The 20,689-nt window shown below is 39.8% G+C and overlaps 2 protein-coding genes across 2 annotated transcripts in view; one reads left to right on the top strand and one right to left on the bottom strand.

The window, feature by feature from the left end:
- Positions 1-7,130: 7,130 nt before the first annotated feature.
- LOC139712353 (transmembrane protein 107-like) lies at positions 7,131-15,813 on the bottom strand. Its single transcript, XM_071624183.1, has 6 exons — positions 15,784-15,813; positions 11,784-11,892; positions 10,569-10,636; positions 9,541-9,641; positions 8,702-8,798; positions 7,131-7,197 (listed from the first exon to the last, which is right to left on the bottom strand). The coding sequence occupies exons 2-6, from the start codon at positions 11,865-11,867 to the stop codon at positions 7,131-7,133; spliced, it is 417 nt and encodes a 138-aa protein (XP_071480284.1). The 5' UTR covers positions 11,868-11,892; positions 15,784-15,813.
- Positions 15,814-15,961: 148 nt separating this feature from the next.
- The window catches only part of LOC139712356 (coatomer subunit beta'-like), a 28,477-nt gene continuing 23,749 nt past the window's right edge, over positions 15,962-20,689 (top strand). Inside the window, exons 1-3 of the mRNA XM_071624186.1 lie at positions 15,962-16,039; positions 19,845-19,865; positions 20,273-20,389. Of these exons, the coding sequence (XP_071480287.1) occupies positions 16,037-16,039; positions 19,845-19,865; positions 20,273-20,389 (141 nt within the window). The 5' untranslated portion in view covers positions 15,962-16,036. The remainder of the gene's footprint in view (positions 16,040-19,844; positions 19,866-20,272; positions 20,390-20,689) is intronic.

Genomic DNA, 20,689 nt, shown 5'->3' with positions numbered 1-20,689 from the left:
ATCATCACGTATCTTTTCTTTTTGTTATGAATGTTGCTTTTGTATCAGTACTTGTGAATATATCCCTCTGTGTGAGGAGATGAATACAAGAGTAGATTACACATTGCCAGTTACGTCAGTTTGTTTGACAGTACACATGATGTTTCATGCATCCATAAAAGTCAGAGATTCCGAGAAACGGCTTTATCTCAGTTTCTATGTATCAGCGGTAGACATAACGTAGCATTGGAGGTAGTCAGTGCCAACGTGTAACCTATGGAAATGACGCAGACCAATGCATGAAGCAAATTCTGCCCACTCGGTGGAGAGTATTTTATGCCACTGGGGGAGCTGCCCGATCATCATTTCAATTTCCTTGCCCAACATCACTTTTGGATGGAAACGACATAATAAGTAACAACCCTCCCCGATGTCCACCTTTTGTCAAACGGTAGCATTGATTTTTTTTTTTTTTTTAATTTGTCTCTTTTTAAATTACCTTTGATGCTGTGTAGGATGTGGATTGTTTACTGTTGATTTCACCGACTCGGTTTTGCTGTGAATGTGTGTACATTTTTTTTTCTTCTTCTTCAACTGCTGCTGAACTGGCAAGACACTGCAGTTAGCGATCGACCCATTCACTCACACAAGAGAATATGACATAGTAGAGTCACTTCGGAGTTGATCAACTAATGTCAGTGAGAACACTGCATCAATTGCCGTAGCCAACGTGGAATTGTCCTCTGTATTGTAGAGATTTGTTTTAGCACTTTCTTCATTAATTGGCCAAGTGTGAATATTGCACAATCATCTTAAATACACTTGTTATGTAATCATATCAGTGCAAACTTCATTGGTTACCTGTTGTCCCATGTGGAATATTGCCCTGTAGTATTTATTTGTTCATGAAATGTGAAATAGCATGCCCTCATGGTAAGCTAAGTCAATATACTTCCCTCTTGGAATTTTTTTGTTTTTCTGACTTTTCTGCAGAGAATTGACTAGGACTTTTTATCACTTGATTGGACAGTTGTTAATGTCTTCCTTGCTGTGTTTCCCTTTTTTAATTTGATGGAGACAAATAAAAACAGTTTGAAAATAGCTCCGGTTTCTCTTCGTTTTCTCTCGGTGAATTCCCGTTTCTTTGTCGTACATGTTAATTGGGGTAATATCCTGCACCCGCGGAAATGCGTGGGCGCAGCTTGATATTGAGTGGAGTACGAGAATGAATGAGAGACCAGCTCCTAAGATGAATTGAATCATCCACTTCACTTAGCTAAACAAAACTCTGTAACTTCACATCTCTTTCTTTTTAAGTTTTTACGTCACTTCTGATAAGGGTATTTTCCCCTTTTTATCCTCCTTCAGAAGGTACTGTGAACAGTTAAAACTTTTGATTTTTCACAATCATCACGCTTGAAATCCTTGACATACAAGTGTACATTGTAGTGGAGGAAAGGACACTGAAATGTTGTAAAAGCGGAAGTTTTCTCGCGATTAATTTTGCCGCTCAGCCAGATAAGATAATTTCACACTTTTTAATTTCCCAGACAGTCACAATTGAATGAGCACTTCAATCAGTTCACTGCTGCCATGACAGCTATAAAGGGCTTTGGCAACATAAACTATGGTGAGGGGTAACAGGTCCACATTTCACGCTACAGATCTAGTAAACAGAACAAAAAGTAGAAGTAACAAAGAAGCAATACAATAAACAAAAAATTGCAAGCTTTTTTTTGTGTGTGCTAGTTTCCTGTTGCTTAAAATGTTAGGAATTTTCCACTTTTACAGGATAACATAAAACTTGGTTTGGTTTTATTGGACAAACATTTGCACCTTTATTACACAATTCCCATACCACCTGTACATGTGTGTTCTGTCAGTTTTTGTATGAGTAAGCTACAGCTATACAGTGCCCTGTAGACATTCCAACTCCCACATGGTAGCTGATTGGGGTTGGCAAGGTCCAAGTTGTAAGGGGCTGGGGCGTTGTTCTGAGGGGCTATGTCATAAAGCGTATTTTTTTTGGGGGGAGGGGCATTTCATGAAGCGATCTGTCACATATTTTTTCTGACAAACTGTCATAAGCTAACAAAATCCTTGCATGTGATTGGCTCAGAGCAAATTTGTTTGACAGATTTGTTGGACAAAATGCTTCATGAAATGACCCTCAGATATTTTTTCTGACAAACTGTTATAAACTACTGAAATCCTTGCTTCTAATTGGCTGAGAGAAAATTGGTCTAATAAATTTGTCGGGCAAAACGCTTTATGAAATGCCCTATTAAGTGTTTTGTCAGATATTTTTCTGACAAACCTGTTATGAGCAGAGACTCCAACCCAAAGCACCTTCTGATCTGGAGATTCTCCCGCCCGAAACCCCTTGCAAAAGGGAGATTCCAAGCTGATGTGTGCGAAGTTCCAAGGGTTCTGATGTTCTCTAGTGCTAAGGTTTATTTTTTCAACATACGATAGCAGTAAGTAAAAAATCCTTTCCACCGGGAGACACAGAGCCAGGGCGGGAGAAATCAAATCTCAAGCGGGAGAACAGGAGATTTTGCAAAAATGGGCTTTCGTCGGGAGATCTCCCATCGAAAACGGGAGAGTTGGAGTCTCTGTATGAGCCACTGAAAACCTTGCTCGTGATTGGATGAGAGCAAATTTGTCCAACAAATTGTGAGACGAAACGCATCATCAAATGCCCCCCAGGTCAATCTCACAAGATTTACCGAGTAGTTTCCTCCGTAGGACCACTCTGACATGCTGCTGATGGGTGCAAGCCCCATTGATGCATGGAGAAGGCCCACCCTAAATAGATGTGTGTTTGTGTGTATGCTTGGGTGTTTGGGTTTTATATGGGTGTGTGGTTTGCCAAGATGGAGGTCATTCAGTCCAATATATCAAAAATCATGTAGGGTCCAAAAAGATAACTAGCCATGGTCTAAGCAAGACATCAACATTTTGTCAACAAGAATCTTTAATGTGCACACAATAGACCAAGGTATTATGGCTTTAACAAAGGTCCAGTGTATTAAAGTTAAGTTAGTAAAGTTAAAAGCTTCCCATTCATAGGGTGATGCTTTATAATTGTGTAAGCTGGTTATGTAACATTCATGAAAACCCAATTTCTGTGAAATTTTAACTCTTTGGGACATATCATGCCATTTCTTCAATTCTCTTTGTTTTTACACATACATTTGTTCACACTTTACCAGTTTGGTGCAACGTAAAGTTTTATGAAATTTGATATTCCGGAATGGAATTTCATTTCAAGCAGAATGGATCCGGGTGTGTGGGTGTCAGATCACCGCCAGAAAGACAAAGCTACGTCCATTTATTTGGTCTTGGTGTTATCCTTCTCACTCACAGCGTAAACAAACTCCTTTCAACATCCGTTTCACCAAGCAGTTGAAATGTGTACACCAGACTTCTCTTCTTGCACACTCTTGTCATCAAGCCTGTTGGTATTTTGACACAAATTATTTATTTACACTGGTCAGATGTCAACAGCAAACTTGATGCATCACTCCTGCCTGTATCATGACCAGCACCCCTTCACAATGTTGACTGATTCTATACGCTCCTGTAAACATTCATATACAGCTAAACAAGACATTGAGAGAACTATGCACTTCCAACCAAACCACAAGATGAGATCAGAAAACAAAGCAATACAAAATACTTTTTTTCTTTTGTTTTTTCCCATAAATTATTTTATTTTCAGAGAGCAATTTTCTTGGGTTTGTGCCATTTCATAACGGGTTAAGTGTCCAAATTTACAAGCACAACATATTGAAATCATATACGTTGATAAACGAGACTGTAGTCACCATTTGTGCTATTTTAGATATAGATTAAGTGGAGGCGGCAACACTAGCTTCATGATTAAATTAAATACATCTAAACTTCATTTGGGCACAAAACAAACACAACATGAGAGGGCCAATCCACAGGACCAGCTCTCAATTTACTCCACTGGGAGATATCACCAAAAAAACAACAACAACAACAACAACAGCAACAACACATAATAACAAAGTTGTGTGCTGGTCATCTCACTCGGCCATGTTTCACTACAAGAAAACGGATATGAAGCCACTTGACACAATCATGGGCAAATATTGGTCTTTGTGGTCAGTTTTGAAAGTCAAAGTACCTTTTTGAGATATCAAATATCTAGACAAGTATTGAAGACTGCCCTCTATGAAGGACACTGAGACAGGAATGTGGTTTATCTGTGTGAAGTGTCCACAGCTATCTACAAAGTCTCAGCATTTAAAGGTAAACGTAGACCCATCAAACTAGATCAAAACCAGCCTAATTTGACATCGCCACATATTGACAGTCATCTGACTACAATGCACCATTCCATGTTGATTTCTGCTGATGTCAAAAGATCTACAGGACCAAACATTGTGGAGCTGAACCACAGGTTGTTGTTTTTGCTTTTTCTTTTTCTTTTCTGCATCCACTAAGCTCCACCCCAACTCCCCTCCCCCCCCCCCAAAAAAAAAAAAAACTAGAAATGTCGCTACGGCGACTGGTGTATGCCTCCGCCATAATGCATGGTTCTCCTAATAGGTCTATAGTACAATGTCTTGACAATGTGTGATGACAGTTTCACACAATTGGCAAAATATTAAAATGACAGGTTTGCCACAAATGTGCTGAATCTTCACTTTCCTAGAACTAGGTTCAATTGGATGATTAAAACGTCAGAGTGCAGGTATTTGGGGGAACTGATGATTTTTACTTGACTTTTGACCCTTTTATAAGTTTATGCATTGAGTAATTTTCAAGGTATTGAGAAAAAGTATAATTTCAGTATCAAATGGTAAAATAGTATTATCTAAACCTTGCCTTTGACCTTTGACCTCACAGTTCCAAAGAGAATCACTTTTAGGTAGAACATGCATAAATATGTAAGTTTCATGATAATACCTTGAGTTACTTTTGAGATATGGAGGAAGAAGTGCAATTTAGCACTTTCACTTGACCTTTGACCTTTTGACCTTTGACCTTTTGGCAAGAAACTTCCCACAGAATATATATTGGGTTATACATGCATACATCAAGTTAAAAAAAAAATCCTTCAGGCATTGCATAAATATAAGGAAAGTAGTGATATTTTGAGGAGTTGACCTTGACCTTTGACCCCCTGACCTTTGACCCATGACCCCCAACTTCCCTAGATAATCACTGCCCATCGGTATATGCATATATACTAAGTTCCATGAAGATGCCTTGAACCATTTGCGATATGGAGAAAAACATGAAATTTCAACCTTTTTTTCACAAAATAATCTGTGACCTTTGACCTTTGACCCCGTGACCCCGTGACCCTAAAATCCAAACAAAGTATCATCCCTCCAGGATATACCCTCATACCAAGTTTGATGCAAAACCACCTCACGGTTCTTGAGATATCGACAAAAACAAAACAGGACGGACGTACGGACGGACGGACGACCCGAAAACATGTTGGCGGAGGCATAAAAACTATCGTCCTTCATAAAGCTATCATCAGTAAAGTCAGCTTAGATAAGCATTGTGATGCATAAAGTTATACACCTTACCCTGACTAATTAATGCAAAAGCTAATAATAGCAAGAGAGGCCTCAGAACAGCATATCAGAACCTTCCAATTATGATAAATAGTCATTGCTATTGTCATTTTTATATTGCATGTACTGCTGTAGTCATTGAGTCTACAGCAAGAAAAAGTGTAGAATTGTACTGTATAAAACATGTCTTGCTATTGTGAGCTGGTCAATCTCATACAAGGTAAAGTTCCAATTCAGAATTTTAAATTCTGAAAAGTCTGATGCATAGACTACTGAGAGCAAAGTACAGCTTTACAAAACTGCAAGAAAATGTCACATGACTGATTGGAACAGCACCTCACTGTTTTCACACAATCCTCCGCTATTTCCCTGAAGGATGCATGTAATCGTTCACGGTCAGTGGTCAACATGCTTTTTGGGAATTTCAAAGGGCAGATGTCAATTAAATTCATTCCAGTTACAGAAAGAAAATTGTGATCAGCAGCACTGGTGGAAAGATATTTCATGGTCAAATCTCCTACATCATCCCAGAATTACACATGAGAAATGTGCAAATGTTAGCAGGGAATTAATGTTGTCCTCAACAGTTTCTCAACAGAGCCAAATATAAAATCAGTTTTACATTCGTTTAGAGTTCCTACTCAGAATTGAAAGTGTAAGAGCTACAGAAGTTATATTTAGTCAAATATGAATTGAAGGGTGCGCTTTTACAAACCTACTTGCAGAGACTCCAACCCCAATCACCTTCTGATCTGGAGATTCTCCCGCCTGAAACCCCTAGCAAACAGGAGACTCCATTTTGGTGTGCGCAAAGCGCAAAGTTCTTTGCGGCCGGGGTCCAGCTCTAGGGTTCCAGATGCTCTCTCGTGCAATTTAAGGCTTATTTTTCAACATACGATGACACTAAGTAAGAAATCATTTCAAGCGGGAGACACAGAGCCAGGGCGGGAGAAATTAAATGTCAAGCGGGAGAATGGGAGGTTTTGCAAAAATGGGCTTTCGGCGGGAGATCTCCCATCAAAAGCGGGAGATTTGGAGTCTCTGTACTAGTAAACACACTTTAAAACACACAGGGAAAGATACTCATACCACCAGCATTCAAAACTCTGGCCACTAGAGGGCGCCATATCAGTACAACATGCAATGCAGTCTCAGGAACTTGCTGTTGACAAGCCAAAATACATGGAAGATTCATTTGCATGATTAGCAGAGGCAAACTGTCACTTTTTCAGGCACTAGAGGGAGCCCTATCTCCACAAACCGGACCCTGACTCCACTGTTGGGTGACAAGGCCAACATCCAATGCCTCATGCTTGCCTAAATTTCCCCTGCAAGCTCCACCAATTAGAGTATCATAAGCAAACCAACTCAGACCACATCAGACGTCACAGATGATACCACAACTCCTAGGTCTCATTCAGTCATTAAATGGCACTCCATCTAGATCCACCCCTCACTCTCAAGTGTTGGGACTGTATCGGTCTGGATTAGTACCGTCCATTTCCTCTGTCCACTACTGACCTTCATCAAGGCATTGGTGTGGTCTGGTAACGTCTGATGGAGGGACGGTGCAATCAGATGGCGACCTCACCTCACTTTCTTGAGGCCGAGGACAGCAATTAAAACCCCAACCTCTACCAGGACTGGAAAAGCACTGTGGGTAACAGAAACCACATTTTTCACAAACAGTAAAGAAATAAACAAAATAATCTTTCAGAATCAAGCAGTAATTTCACTTTTCATGAGATGTTGGGAAACATATACCGGTATGCATGTTTTGTTGTAGTCATTACTGTTTTACAGTCCGAGAGAATGGGAATGTATGCTGAAGATAATTTGTATTGCCCCTTGTCTCGATTCATCATGTGTTCCTGCCCCCGTTGTATGTGTATCGCTTCTCTTATCCAACGTGTGAATTTGTTGCTGTCTTTGGACACAATCTTGCTCTTTTTCTACATAGGGGAGACGGGCAGGATATTCGGAGTCAGGAAGTCAGAACACCAAAAAGAGGCAGAGTCACTGGGGAAGACATATTTCACAAGGGCTAAAAAGAAGGAGGCAGATCTTACTCCTAAAAAGTCAGCCATAAGTGATCACGTGGCGCAGGAAAACCACATCATTGACTGGAAAAAGAGCAAGATTGTGTCCTGTGACAGCAACAAATTCACACGTTGGATAAGAGAGGCTATCCACATACAACGGGGGCAGGAACATATGATGAATCGTGACGAGGGGCAATACAAATTATCTTCAGCGTACATTCCCATTCCTCGGACTGTAAGACTGCCTACACCCCATCTACGGCGAATCAACGCCAGTCTGATGAAGCCTACAGACAGTAGGCGAAAGCTCACGCAAGGTAAATAGTTTTCTTAGGTTGTGTACAAATGAAATTTCACCTTAATTAGTCATTACTGTTGTTTTGTTTTGTTTGGTTTCTCCTGAATTTCCTTTTGATCACCATATAATGTTAATCTAGGAGGTGAGTGGTGTACACGTTTGTACTGTAAACTACAGTCAGGTGGCTATCATAACAGCAGATGAAACAAATATTGTAAGACACAAATGGACTAATGCAGAGAAACATTATCTCCTCTGCTGAAGTATAATGAATTGCAAACATGGAACTTTTTCATGAATAATTTTTCATTGTCAGTCAGGTCATAGAAATTTCTGCAGAATCAAAGATGTACAATGTAAATCATTGTTATGTAATACAAGCAAAAATATTCACACACTTTTATTTTTGTGCTAGTTTTGTGTCAAATGAAATGCGTGAAAATTTCCACAACCCAAAAATGTACACTTTATAGTACTTTGATAGTCATACATGTCTAAAAGAGGTTTTCCAAAAAAAAAATCCCTTGTATAAACAAACCATGATTCCTCTAGCCAGGCTGTTTTCTATTAAATCTATGACTGCAAAGCACTAATTGCATACATATACATGTTTCTTGAATACTGCTTTGCTTCTATTCTCATCATCGTATAGGATTAATTTCTTGAACTGATATCTAATCTTCTAAGTTAAAAGATTGTTATGTTGATATTACAACAGACATGAATGAATAATTACCACCAACATCATCAAAATCCTTTTTGTTATATCCTATCAAAAGTTATCATCTCATTTTGCCCTGACTGCAGCCGATCCTTACCTGCAAAATCCAAAGATGTACCAGAAGATATAGCAGGGCCATTCCTCAAACAGGTAGAATGAAAGAGCAATGGCTGCACTCGAATGACAAGCAGTTGCTATGGCGATATGAAATGAGTCAAGGTCAGAGCAGATAAACTGGAATGCAAGTTTAACCCGTTGAGGACAAGTCCCCAGTACATAATACCCGGCAGGTGTTTACGGGAAATGCGTGTCTTGGCAAAATCAGTCCATTCTCAATGGGCTAAAGTGTGAAATCTCTCCAAACTTTGTGATCTTTATAGGTTGCATGTAAACTTCTTTTTACCAGCGATGATCGGTCAAATGATACCAAATTCCATAAATGAGAGATATTTATCCCAATTACAACAAATACAACTAAAAATATAAAGAAATGTGATTGAGGTTACTGGTACTGAAATAAAATTACAAAATAGTGATGCATTCTCACAATCAAAGGCATATTGTCTGTTACTTCTCTACTTGGAGTCAAAAGGGGCCTAAGCTTTCGATTCTGTCAGAGGCAAACCTCTGACGAAGATTCTGCTAGAATTAAAAGCTCAGGCCCCTTTTGACTTCATTTTGCTCCATTGGCTCGCCACTATTGGATAAGCAGTTTTCAGCATTTTTTTTTTTTGCTACTTCTTTACTTTGTAGATAATTCAATAGAAAGCCAAATAGGCTAAAATAACTAGCATTTGCAGACAAATTTCAATAATTAATCTTCTGCTTTACAGTGATCTTCGAGGAAAAGACAGCCAATGTTAACAAAACAGATATGTTTCCAAATAAACTTGAAACAGTCATGTGTGTGGATTTATGTCTCCATGAAAAGGATACAAAGCAATCCAACCGGGTGTATGAACATTGAGATCCCTGCCATGAAGCCGATAAGTTCAATGGACAGGAATACTATGCTGAGAGCAAGACCAATTATTAACCTGAAAGAGACGAAAATTGGACAAAGTAGTAAAAAAATTGACCAAACATAAAAAAGGTTACCACTCTTATGTGCAAAGCATTGTGGGGATCTCACAGAGAAACAATTTGATATGCTTAAAATGACATTTTGATGAGAAAACATACTATGATTGTGATTGAAGACTAACAGATCAAATGTTGGAAAAATAAACTAACAAACCATGGGCCATTTTGATGTCAAATCTGAATGGATACACACTATATAGCAACATTTCTGCCATGTGCTGATGTCATTTTACAGAGTCAGTAGAATCTTTTACAAAGAGGTGATTCAAAGTACATTTGCCTTCATGAGATCTATGACAGGCTATGACATAAATTGAGCTAACCCTCTGAACACCAACACCCCCAAATCCCATTGTTTTTGTATACAATCGTGCTGCCTTCAGCCACAATGGCCCGAATTCACGAAGGTGGTTTAAATTTAAACCATGGTCTAAAATAAGCGTTAAATAGGCGCACCAATACTTGCGCGCATCAATGCACGTTTTTTTACTGGATGGCTGTTAGCGTACGCAATCTGTCAATCATAAATATGCAGAAGAAATATACATAAACCATGGTTTAAATTTAGACCACCTTCGTGAATTCGGGCCTTTAGGTTTAAGAGGCTGTGACCAGAGACTGTTCATTTTATTTCTTATTATAATTATTATTACTGGGTTTGTTTGTTGTTGTTGTTGGGTTTTTTTTTTTTGGGGGGGGGGCACTGATGTCAAACAAGTGGCTACAGGAATAATTTCCACACTGCAGTCCACAAAGGATGTTGGTAAAGGCATTCCATAAAAGGTTAAAAAGCATTTTGCTGCCCAAACTGATAACTTTCATGAACCACTGATCATTGATGGTATTTCCTAGTCTGTCATAAACTCTACTGGTGGACTTACGCTGTGTCGACAGAGTTGTACTGCTCTGCTGTGTACACTTCTGGTAAGCAGGCTCTCACATTGGCATCCTATGAGGGAAAATGTATTACTGTAATTACATTTACAATACAGTTGAACCTCTCGTATCCGGACAAGTCGGGACCGGGGCTCATCCGGATAAGGGATTTGGCCGGATACGGGAGACTCAATACTTTATACATGTACATATACATACACATGTACTGATGTAGCCCATTGTAGTACCACATCTACAAGTATAGTAACGTGTATACTGCAACCTTTTCATTGTTACATTTGGAGATGTTTGAGGATGTTAAAACGTCTGAAGGTAAGCAATTTGGAAGGAAATTTGATGTAATGTATGTTAATCATGTTGAAAGTAATATGTAATTCATGTGTGTTTGTGTAGGAGTTCTCAAGGAGTTGGGAATCCCCCTTTCCTCCCGTAATTATCAAAAAAATCATGGCGAGATTGCGTCCATATAATAGAGAGATCCGGATAAAGGGAGGCCGGATAAGAGAGGTTCAACTGTACTATAATAGAATATGATCATCCATTCAAACAATTGTCTTTCCATGAGTACTTCTCCTGGTGCGATTTAATCACTGTAACTCATTCTAATGTTGGAATTCTGTGGAAGATAAAAAATAGTCTCATCATTCCTCACTACATTGCACATCTTTTTTTTAGCCATGAAAGTCTTCAGCAACAGGGTAGACAAATTGACTGAAAAGTTGATGATTTTCCTGAACTTTATATTATTGAAAAGTCAGTGTTAATCAAATAGCATACCATTGCTGCATTCAAATGATTGCTCATACTTCTCCCCCCTTTCAGAGCAATCTTGAAATTCCTCCTATCAATACTAACACCTGACCAAAACAAAATACACTGTGAATGTGAGACAGAGATTATCCACTGTCTTCACATGGAAAATTAAAAGTGGAACCACTATTTTGATAACATGTGAAATTTAAAGAATATTGAGAGAACCTGCAAAATGTGCTTTCATTCATGTCATTATCTGAACTGTCTGCCACAATCTTCACTATCTCAGTTTATGAACTTCATTCACTTGACACATTACGAACAGTTACTTCATTTGTAAACATCAGAGTTGTTTGCGCTATTGCTTCTCATACCTGCATCTGTTTATGTTTGTCTAGATTTTTTTGTTTGTTTGGGGGAGGGGTGGTTTTCTTCTTAATACTTACCCTAGACCAGATGAGGGTGATCAATATTACCAGGTGAGCTATCAGGCACAGAAATCGCGCTGGTATCAGATTTGTTATTGCCATGGTGACTGGAGTTGGCTGAGATAATCTGGAATTCCAATACAAAGAAAAATCACAGGATGTAATTGGGTCTCTCCTTTTTTTTTTTTTTTCCTTTTCTTTTTCTTTTTTTTTTTGTTTTGTTGGGGGGTTAGGTCTAAAGTCCATGCTCTCAACTGAAAATGCTTTCTCATAATCAGAAACAAATAGCGATTTTTCAGATATCAATAGTGAGCATGAAGATGTCATGGTGTAAACATCACTCATTTGTTTGTAATCATCTGTCTTACATAATCAGAGTAGTCTCGGTGAGCAAAAAATTAAAATGATAAAATGAACATCAAAGCAATTCAAACATTGCCTGCATCAACAGTACTGTGACAGTCCATGTCATCTTAATTACAAGTTATGTGTTGAAGCTGTGTAGGAGGAAGATTCAAATGTAAGACTAAGCATTCAAATGAATCAGTATTAAAGGCAATAAAAGTATGATTGAGGGTACCACTTATTGGCACCCTAAGGATCTGCAGCTCGTTTATTCCAAAAATATAAAACAAATTCGCCTAAGTTTTTCCTCACAGTCAAATATGCCCTACTGCAGTTTCAAATCTTGTGACCGTCCTGTTGTGTTGATTCTGAATCTGTTGTAAAATAACTCAATTTTAGTGCATGCAATGCATTTTCTTCGCGCGGCTTGTAAAAGGGTAGATCTATCTAGAGTCTACCTCACAATCGGTACCTCTCCCTCCATACAATTATACATGTGAATTTCACAGTCATGCATCGTTGCTGAGCGGCTAGCGGATGTGTAATTGAAATGTGTTTAGTTTGGTTTGTTAGTTTGCTTATGAGTTTGATTTTCGTTTCTTTGTATCTATTGTTTTCATAGCTAATGGCACTTAATCCCACGCGTACCTTTTCGTTCTATAGGCAAACAGTGAATGGCGTATGATATACGCAGGGTGCCGATGTCAAAGCCAAAGGTCTACCCTGCCAATATAGGTGGTACCCACTTAGTAGTCCATACTCATTCTTCCACAGCACCACAGCAGTGGATTGGAACCTAAAGTAACGGTAGCCCTACTTGAGAAGTTGAGGAGTAGACACATGCAGTAACGTCTACCTACGTTACAGCTACAGACCAGTACAGTTCAGTGTAACTGCGACCAGCATACAGCAGCCCTACACGCGTAAGTTGGAGCTGCTGGTCACAGTTAAAAGTTCAGTGCAGTCTTCACTCAGCAGGGATCGACGAGCTCGGGACACTCTACCCCCAAAAGAGAAGGGCTCTGGCCTCTGGCTCTGCCACAAGGCCTGGGGGAGAGAGGTGTCGCTTGCTCTACCCACCCAACCCAACTCGTTGATAACCCGTACCCGGGGCCTGTTTCACAAAGGTCGCACTTAGTAAGTCAGACTTAGCGCTAGTCAATCTTAGTCTAAGTGCGACTTTTTAAGTCTGTTTTACAAAGTCAATCTTAGGCTAAGACTGACTTATTCGATTTGAATAATAATGTACGAGCCAAAAATATGCAAATTAGCCATTTGTTGTCTGCTGATGATTTTTGAGTAATTTCTGGAAGGGAAATTGCTTTGATTTTCTGCAACTACGATTCATATGACATTACTGTATCATTCGTTATTCATAGTGCTCATTTACTGACTCATATCATTTCTCTTTTGTACATAAATAGCCGCTCGTTTGATGATTATTTTGATATAAGAGATGTTTTGTGCATGAGGCCTCTTTAATCCAGTCCCACATGTTTATATTGGGCTGTGTGAAAGTTAGGATGAATGGGGTTGCTCGCGCAGCTCGCAGCAGCTAGCTGGCACTGATATGATCTCTGCATTCTGTACAGCGTAAGCCATTCACATTGCACAATTGGTAACTGTGGACCTTGGTAGAAGAGGACTCTGGCTAGCCTCTTGTTGCACACGAAGAGAAGTTTTCTTTTCCAACTAGCTACATTTGTAGGGTTGGTCGTAACTACAGAAGTGAGTGTAGCTTAATCTGTTAGTCATTCGTAGGTAGGTCCTTGAAATTATGTAATTTGAGCAAGAGATGATTCATCGAAGGTTAGCATGGTTAGGAAGGGACTGAATATTATGAACTCTGTGTGTGTTGTACCGGTACTTGTATTGTAATTTGTAGAGTCTGCTCATTACTAATATCATGTCATTAGACAATGTCTACATTAGCCCGACCAGACGCTGTTAATACGCTGTGCGAATAACTGGGCTGTGTATAGTTATGTCTACATATAAACTCTTAACAGTTCTAGTATTAGTATGACTATGAGGCTGGCTATGCCTAACAGTTAAGTTAGTGTAGAGTCTGTGCACTGTGTTATTAATCAAGATAGGGGCACAGTGCCACATCTTCATGATTTTGAAGAAAACAAAGTGCATGATTGCCCTAGACTGCATGTATAGGGTTAGTTAGAACCATAATAAATCATGGCTAATGGCTATCAATTGGTCGAATTTTAAAGTCCAATTGCTGGGCCCTGAGTTGAATTGGGAAGTAATTGATGAATTTATGCATTTTTGGATTTTGGAATGTGTTTCAGAACTGCATCAATCAAGATTAGGCATAGAAACTACTAGACCTCTCAAACGTTTTCCGTGTATACGTTACTGTAGCCTTTGATGCGAGGCAGAGGTGACTGTCTATTGGCTAACCGTTTCCTCTAACTGACACAAAATGCTGGGGGGGGGGGGGGTTGTTATGTCTTTTTTTTTTTTTTTTGCTTCCAGGAAAAAAAAAAAAAAAAACATTCATTAAGATGTAACTCGTACCGTAGAAATGGAAACTTGGCTAATTTCATTGGCAGTCATGTGTAGAGGTAGACCAATAAATCTGCCTCTTGTCGGGTAGCCTCTTGTTAACTGTATTTATACGGTCGCAAATGCAGTCGACCGTATTACAGACTGTACAGATACAATTAGGCTACCGAACAAGAGACAAATTTATCGGTCTAACCAGTTAGTGTAGATACTAAGATAGACACAGCCCCGTCCTGTACACAAGAGGTATAATATTTCTACAATTGTAACAAGTATAGGTCTAACTAATTTGTTAGGTTTTTCTAATTTGTTGTGAATGCATGATATATTTATAATGGATAGGCATGCATTAATATTCATGGGTAAGCAGCTAAGAAGATAACACAGGCAAGAAAGGATTGGTAGAAATATAATTGATTTCCAAAGTCCAGATACATGTAGATTACATAGCTCTTTATGAGCTAAAATTTTGGTTTAACTTAACAGTTCAAACTAGAATTCTATATCAGTACATTTGTAGGTAGGGATCTATTTTTATGACTATTTTTAATTTGGACCATTGTTCAGTGAATAGTGTAGGAGTAGACCATCTACGAAACTAGTGATTCTCTAGTTTGTTAAAAATACTGCCATCTCACTCCGGATAAGATAAAGTGGAAGAAATTAATGAATATTAGGAGTTGATTATGCTTTTGAAATTCCCATTTTGGAATTTAAGTCTGACTCTACGCATGGCTTCGGGCCATGCGTAGAGTTACGCAGGACTTGGTGGGATTTACGCATGACTTAAGCTTTGTGAAACAGGATTCAAAGTCCTGCGTAAATTTACGCAGGACTTAGGGATTTACGCAGGGTTTGGGGATTTTGTGAAACACCCCCCCCCCCCCCCCCCCCCCCCCCCCCCGGTATACCCCAGCCCCGGCCGCACCTTGCACCCCGGCCCCGTCCCGTACAGTCTGTGGATTCCAAACCTCTCTGCATCTCTGCAATCACTTCCCGCCGCGGCATGCTGCTAGAAGAAGCCTAGAACAACTATCATCTGCCACGAAAATTCACACATCGTTACCACTTTTCGCAAGGTCGACAATTTTTATATCATTTCATTCATTTGGTACCCCGTGAAATAACTATAAACTGTCATTTTAAGACTTACCTTTCCTTTACCTGTTCGAAACTAGGGACGCGGAATGTTTACTCTCGAAAAGCGGAACCGGAAGCCTAGGTCAAGGGTTGCCTGTTAATGTTTCGTGTTCAGTGCAGTCACTGATGAGAGGTCAGTGAGTGCAGTGCTTGGTTGTGCAGCAGTGCAGTGTGGCTGGCATGCAATACACAGCGAGTGTAAGCGAGGATGATGTGGAACTCCTTCTGCCACGTTTGACAAACCACTGAAGCCGCGGTACGCGAAAATGGTGAGTGTGTTACTGATTTTCTTGCTTTCATAACATATTTCGGTCACATGAAGTTTTTCATTGTTTTTGTACATGTTGTGTATAATTCTGATAATCACTGTGCATGTTAGAGAAATTAATCACACTAAGATTCAGTCTGTCTTGAACGAAGAAACATGTTGAAGTTCCTCTGCCGGTGCACTCCACTCACTGTGCTAACATAGACACAGCACAGTCCGATACATGTAATTGAGGCGTGGGCTTCAATAATTCTGTTGATCGCAGAGAAAGAGACCCTGTAAGACAGATTAAATTGAGTTATGTGGTTTATTTTGAGGATTTGTGCAGAGTGCATTTGTCAATTCGATCTTTTTTATGTGTAGTGTCTATGTCAGTTCGGGAAACCCACTCACAAGGGGGGCCCCTCCTTATAAGTAACCCGTCCCCCTTATAAGTAACCCCGTCCCCCTTATAAGTAACCCCCGGGGCACCCCTTACAAGGAGTCTCCACGCTTTTTTGCAATGCAACGCGAAAATGAAAGGACTGCGGCAATTCGCTTGATTATGTCCATAAAGCTTCACAAGTTTCCTAGTTACTCACGAAATTTGAGCAAAATCGGTTTGAGGCATCATATCTAAAATCATGGATTTAAATGCGATGTCAAACGACCCATGCGAATGCTGAAATGCGAGCGATTACTGGCGTGAGTGTCGCCAGGCGCGGCGGCGCGGCAAATGCTTGAGTGCAGACGTGGCGACTGTGTACATGTACTCAGTCGCCACGTCTGCACTCAAGCATTGCCGCGCCGCCGCGCCTGGCTGGCGACACTCGCGCCAGTAATCGCTCGCATTTCAGCATTCGCATGGGTCGTTTGACATCGCATTTAAATCCATGATTTTAGATATGATGCCTCAAACCGATTTTGCTCAAATTTCGTGAGTAACTAGGAAACTTGTGAAGCTTTATGGACATAATCAAGCGAATTGCCGCAGTCCTTTCATTTTCGCGTTGCATTGCAAAAAAGCGTGGAGACTCCTTATAAGGGGTGCCCCGGGGGTTACTTATAAGGGGGACGGGGTTACTTATAAGGGGGACGGGTTACTTATAAGGAGGGGCCCCCCTTGTGAGTGGGTTTCCTGAACTGATGTGTTTAGACAACCAACGCAACGGTTATTTATTACAAATTCTACAGCCGCTAGCCGTAAAATTTAAACATGATAAACCAGGAACAGTAGTGCGGCTCTATTCTGTATTTTTCTAGGCCCTAGTTTGATTTACAATTGTGTAAACTGAGATGTACTTACTTGACAAATGCCTTTGAATGGTGAACTTGTGAGTTGTAATGCACTTGTCAATGTAATGACGCACCCCACTACCCCCGGACATGGACATGGGTGCGTCATGGTCATTTTTTGACTGACCACACAGGGTTTTTGACGCACCCCCACAGTCACTTTTTGACGGACCACACGGGGTTTTTGACGAACACCACAGTCACTTTTTTGACGGACAACACGGGGTTTTTGACGAACACCTCGGTCACTTTCTTGACGGACATCCTCGGTACATTTGACGCACCCTGTAAATACTGAAAGGATTTTTGCATACGCTTTATTCACGCAATTTCATTTTCTTTCGGTTCGTAAACACAATTTGTCAAAGTTTCGGCAAGTTTCCCTTACCCTGGCCCTGTAAGCACCGTACCATCATTCACCGTACATCACTCTGCTGCTATGATATTCCGAATGTATGTGCATGCAATCCATAGTCACCTGGCCATGACTTGTCTGCAGATGCGCTGTATGTGCGCGGCCATTTCTAGTCCGGTTGAATCAAGGAGATACTGCCTAGTACCTCCTTGGTTGAATGCAACACATGGACGATGTACGTTCGATCAAGAAGGTACTAGTACCTCCTTGGTTCGATGAGGAATAACGAGCACGCTGCTCACTTGCGAATTGCACAGCGTTAGCGAGCGAGTCGCGCACCACTAACACTCGACTTGCCTGCTACTATACTGCAGGTACGCGCAGTACGCACCACGCAACGGTATACCAAAGATCGTATACGGAATTCCGTATACGATCTTTGATTTTACTATTTAGTACTGTGAGGTTGAAATCGTTATATCGCTAAACCATGGCTCGACACTAACTTTTTTGTTTGGTAGCCCGATGGGGCCACCAAAATCCTAAATTTCAAATTTTTGGTGGCCCGAGAGAAAGATTTGGTGTCCCGAAAAAAACAATAAAAAACATTAAAAGTCCTTTTTTTTTTAAATGAGTCAAACATTTAAGTTTTATGATAGTAAGAATTAGAAGTTGGGACATATCTACTCATTAATAAACTTCAACAAACTTGCAACACTCACTCTCAGGTTCGCATTCAGTCCTTTTCATCCATCCTTTAAACAAATTTAACTGCTAATTTCCGGCGCAAAAAGTTACAAATTTATTGACATACTTTTCAAAAAATTTTGGTGGCCCGAGGCGGGCCACCAAATTTGCCCTTTTTTTTAATTTGGTGGCCCGACTTTCATTTTTGGTGGCCCCGGGCCACCGGGCCACCGTTAGTGTCGAGCCCTGGCTAAACAGTCCGTCTGGCTTGAGATTGAGTATGCGTGATTTCATGAGTTTGTTGGAAAGAAAATGTGAGGAGAAAGGGTGGCTTTTAAATCATTTGCTTGCCAGATTCGGGCAAGCATTTTTCCCTCTTAGGCCTACTCCAAAACGCTTCCCGACTTTGATTTTCACTTGCCGCGGGAAAGCGCTCACTGTACAGCGACTTTGTAAATTCACTCGCGGTACGTACGTGTATCCGGTACTGGTAGCGTGCAAAAATGCGTGCAGTTTTCCATAGCCAAGTGCATACCATGACGCACCCCTCGGTACAGAATAATGCGTGTTATTTTCCATAGCCAAGTGACGTACCATGACGCACCTCTCGGTCAAAAATTTGACGGACATACAGCTGTAGCTGGTAAAATGACGCACACCTGGGTCACAAATTTGACGGACCAAATGAGGAAATGACGCACCCATGTCCGGGGGTAGTGGGGTGAGTCATTACATTGACAAGTGCATAATGCCATGGTAATAAGATGCGACATTTCATGTGGGTCTAACACAGGTATTGGAGCTAGAGTCGTAGAGATAGCGCGATAGTGACACAATTTACAGACTCTTTGTGATACTGTCACGTGTTATGATACATGCAGATCTACTACTGACACATTTGTAGTTTTACGTTAACAAACTCCTCGCATTTACTATGATTCATACTCCAGTCTTGAAATACTAGATCAGTGTCATGCATACAAGAAAAATAACCCTAAACTCAAAGAAGAAAACAAGTTTTGAATTCTTATTCAATGTTATTGTATTTGTATTTTGGATTTACATGTCATGTGTTCATATTTTATTTGTCTGACTCTTTTGCAAACATCACATAATTTTGCATGTTTGAATAGTGTCTCCTAATCAATGTTTGATTTTTTTTTTGGGGGGGGGGTCCAAAGAAATTCACTGAAAATCTATCATATTGTTTCCTTTCAGTCATAAAGAAGTTTCTAATTTCATTACTCTGAAAGAAAGGTCTAAATTGCCTACCTTTGCAATATATCACCTTATGAAAGGACTCTAATTTTCAGGGTTGCAAAAGAAGAATGATAGCATTTAAAAATCAAAATTACAACACAAACTTGACATAAAGTTCTCCAGAACTGCAACAGTGTTTCCTATTGTAAATCAATATGATCAACCTATTCTCTCTCTCTCTTTCTCTCTCTCTCTCTCTCTCTCTCAATTCTTTTTTTTTTTTTCACAGCCACTAAGACTTGATATAAAGGTGAGTTTTTCCAAAGCATACGGTACTTTTTATTTTTGCAGAACCCGTGCATGTACATACAATGTATGAGTGTTGAATTGCACTCAGTCACCTTTCTTTGGAATCCTCAACTAACAATGTCCTCTTTGTCTTGTTACTTTGATTGATAATGTCTTACATTTTGATTAAGATGATCCAGCAGGGTGACGTAAACCTTTATACCTCGAAAACACCTAAATGAAACTACAATTGGTACAATGTAGCATAAACATATTCATACTTTTCATATCCATTGACAATTACTAGACAATAACTGTGAAATATATACGACTCTACTATTGAATTATCCTTCAGTGTTTGTTGAAATTCAGCAGTTTATCTGAGACCATTTTTGTTTATTGATTGTTGTGAACTATCTTCTCCTGTAGCGGAAACTCTCGGCACGGTCAGACCGTGTGAAGAGTGTCGACCTCCATCCTAGTGAACCATGGATGCTGGTCAGTTTGTACAATGGCAACGTCCATGTATGGAACCATGAGTCTCAGGTGAGAAATTTTCTCACTCTCGCTCTCTCCTTCTAGCAATTTTGTAAAACTGGAATTGGTCACAGGAATAAGAACATAGATGTCTTTGAGATTAATTGATAGATGCACATCATGTATCTTTATACCATTTATAATCATTTAAAACATCTCTAAAAACATATCTGTTTAATATTTTGTAGGAAACAAAAAAGTGAAAATGTCATATATTATAATTCCTTTTCTTCTTTTTCTTCTTTCTTTCTTTCTTTCTTTTCCTAACCTTAAGACTAAAAGCGCCATGAGCATCTTTTTGATGGACTG

The sequence above is a fragment of the Diadema antillarum genome, unplaced genomic scaffold (genome assembly GCF_040938485.1).
Source record: "Diadema antillarum isolate AM-2024a unplaced genomic scaffold, OU_Dant_1.0 seq00001794_RagTag, whole genome shotgun sequence".
Lineage (NCBI taxonomy): Eukaryota > Metazoa > Echinodermata > Echinoidea > Diadematoida > Diadematidae > Diadema > Diadema antillarum.
The sequence above is the reverse complement of the archived record's forward strand: the minus strand, read 5'-3'. Positions and strand labels throughout refer to the sequence as shown.

Bases quoted from the DNA above. Each gene is read 5' to 3' on its own strand.
- LOC139712353 (XM_071624183.1), bottom strand. From the start codon at position 11,867: ATGGCAATAACAAATCTGATACCAGCGCGATTTCTGTGCCTGATAGCT. The intron at 10,637-11,783 runs GTAAGTATTAAG...TTTCCCTCATAG, and splicing joins TCACCCTCATCTGGTCTAGG to GATGCCAATGTGAGAGCCTG. The intron at 8,799-9,540 runs GTATCCTTTTCA...ATATCGCCATAG, and splicing joins ACACCCGGTTGGATTGCTTT to CAACTGCTTGTCATTCGAGT.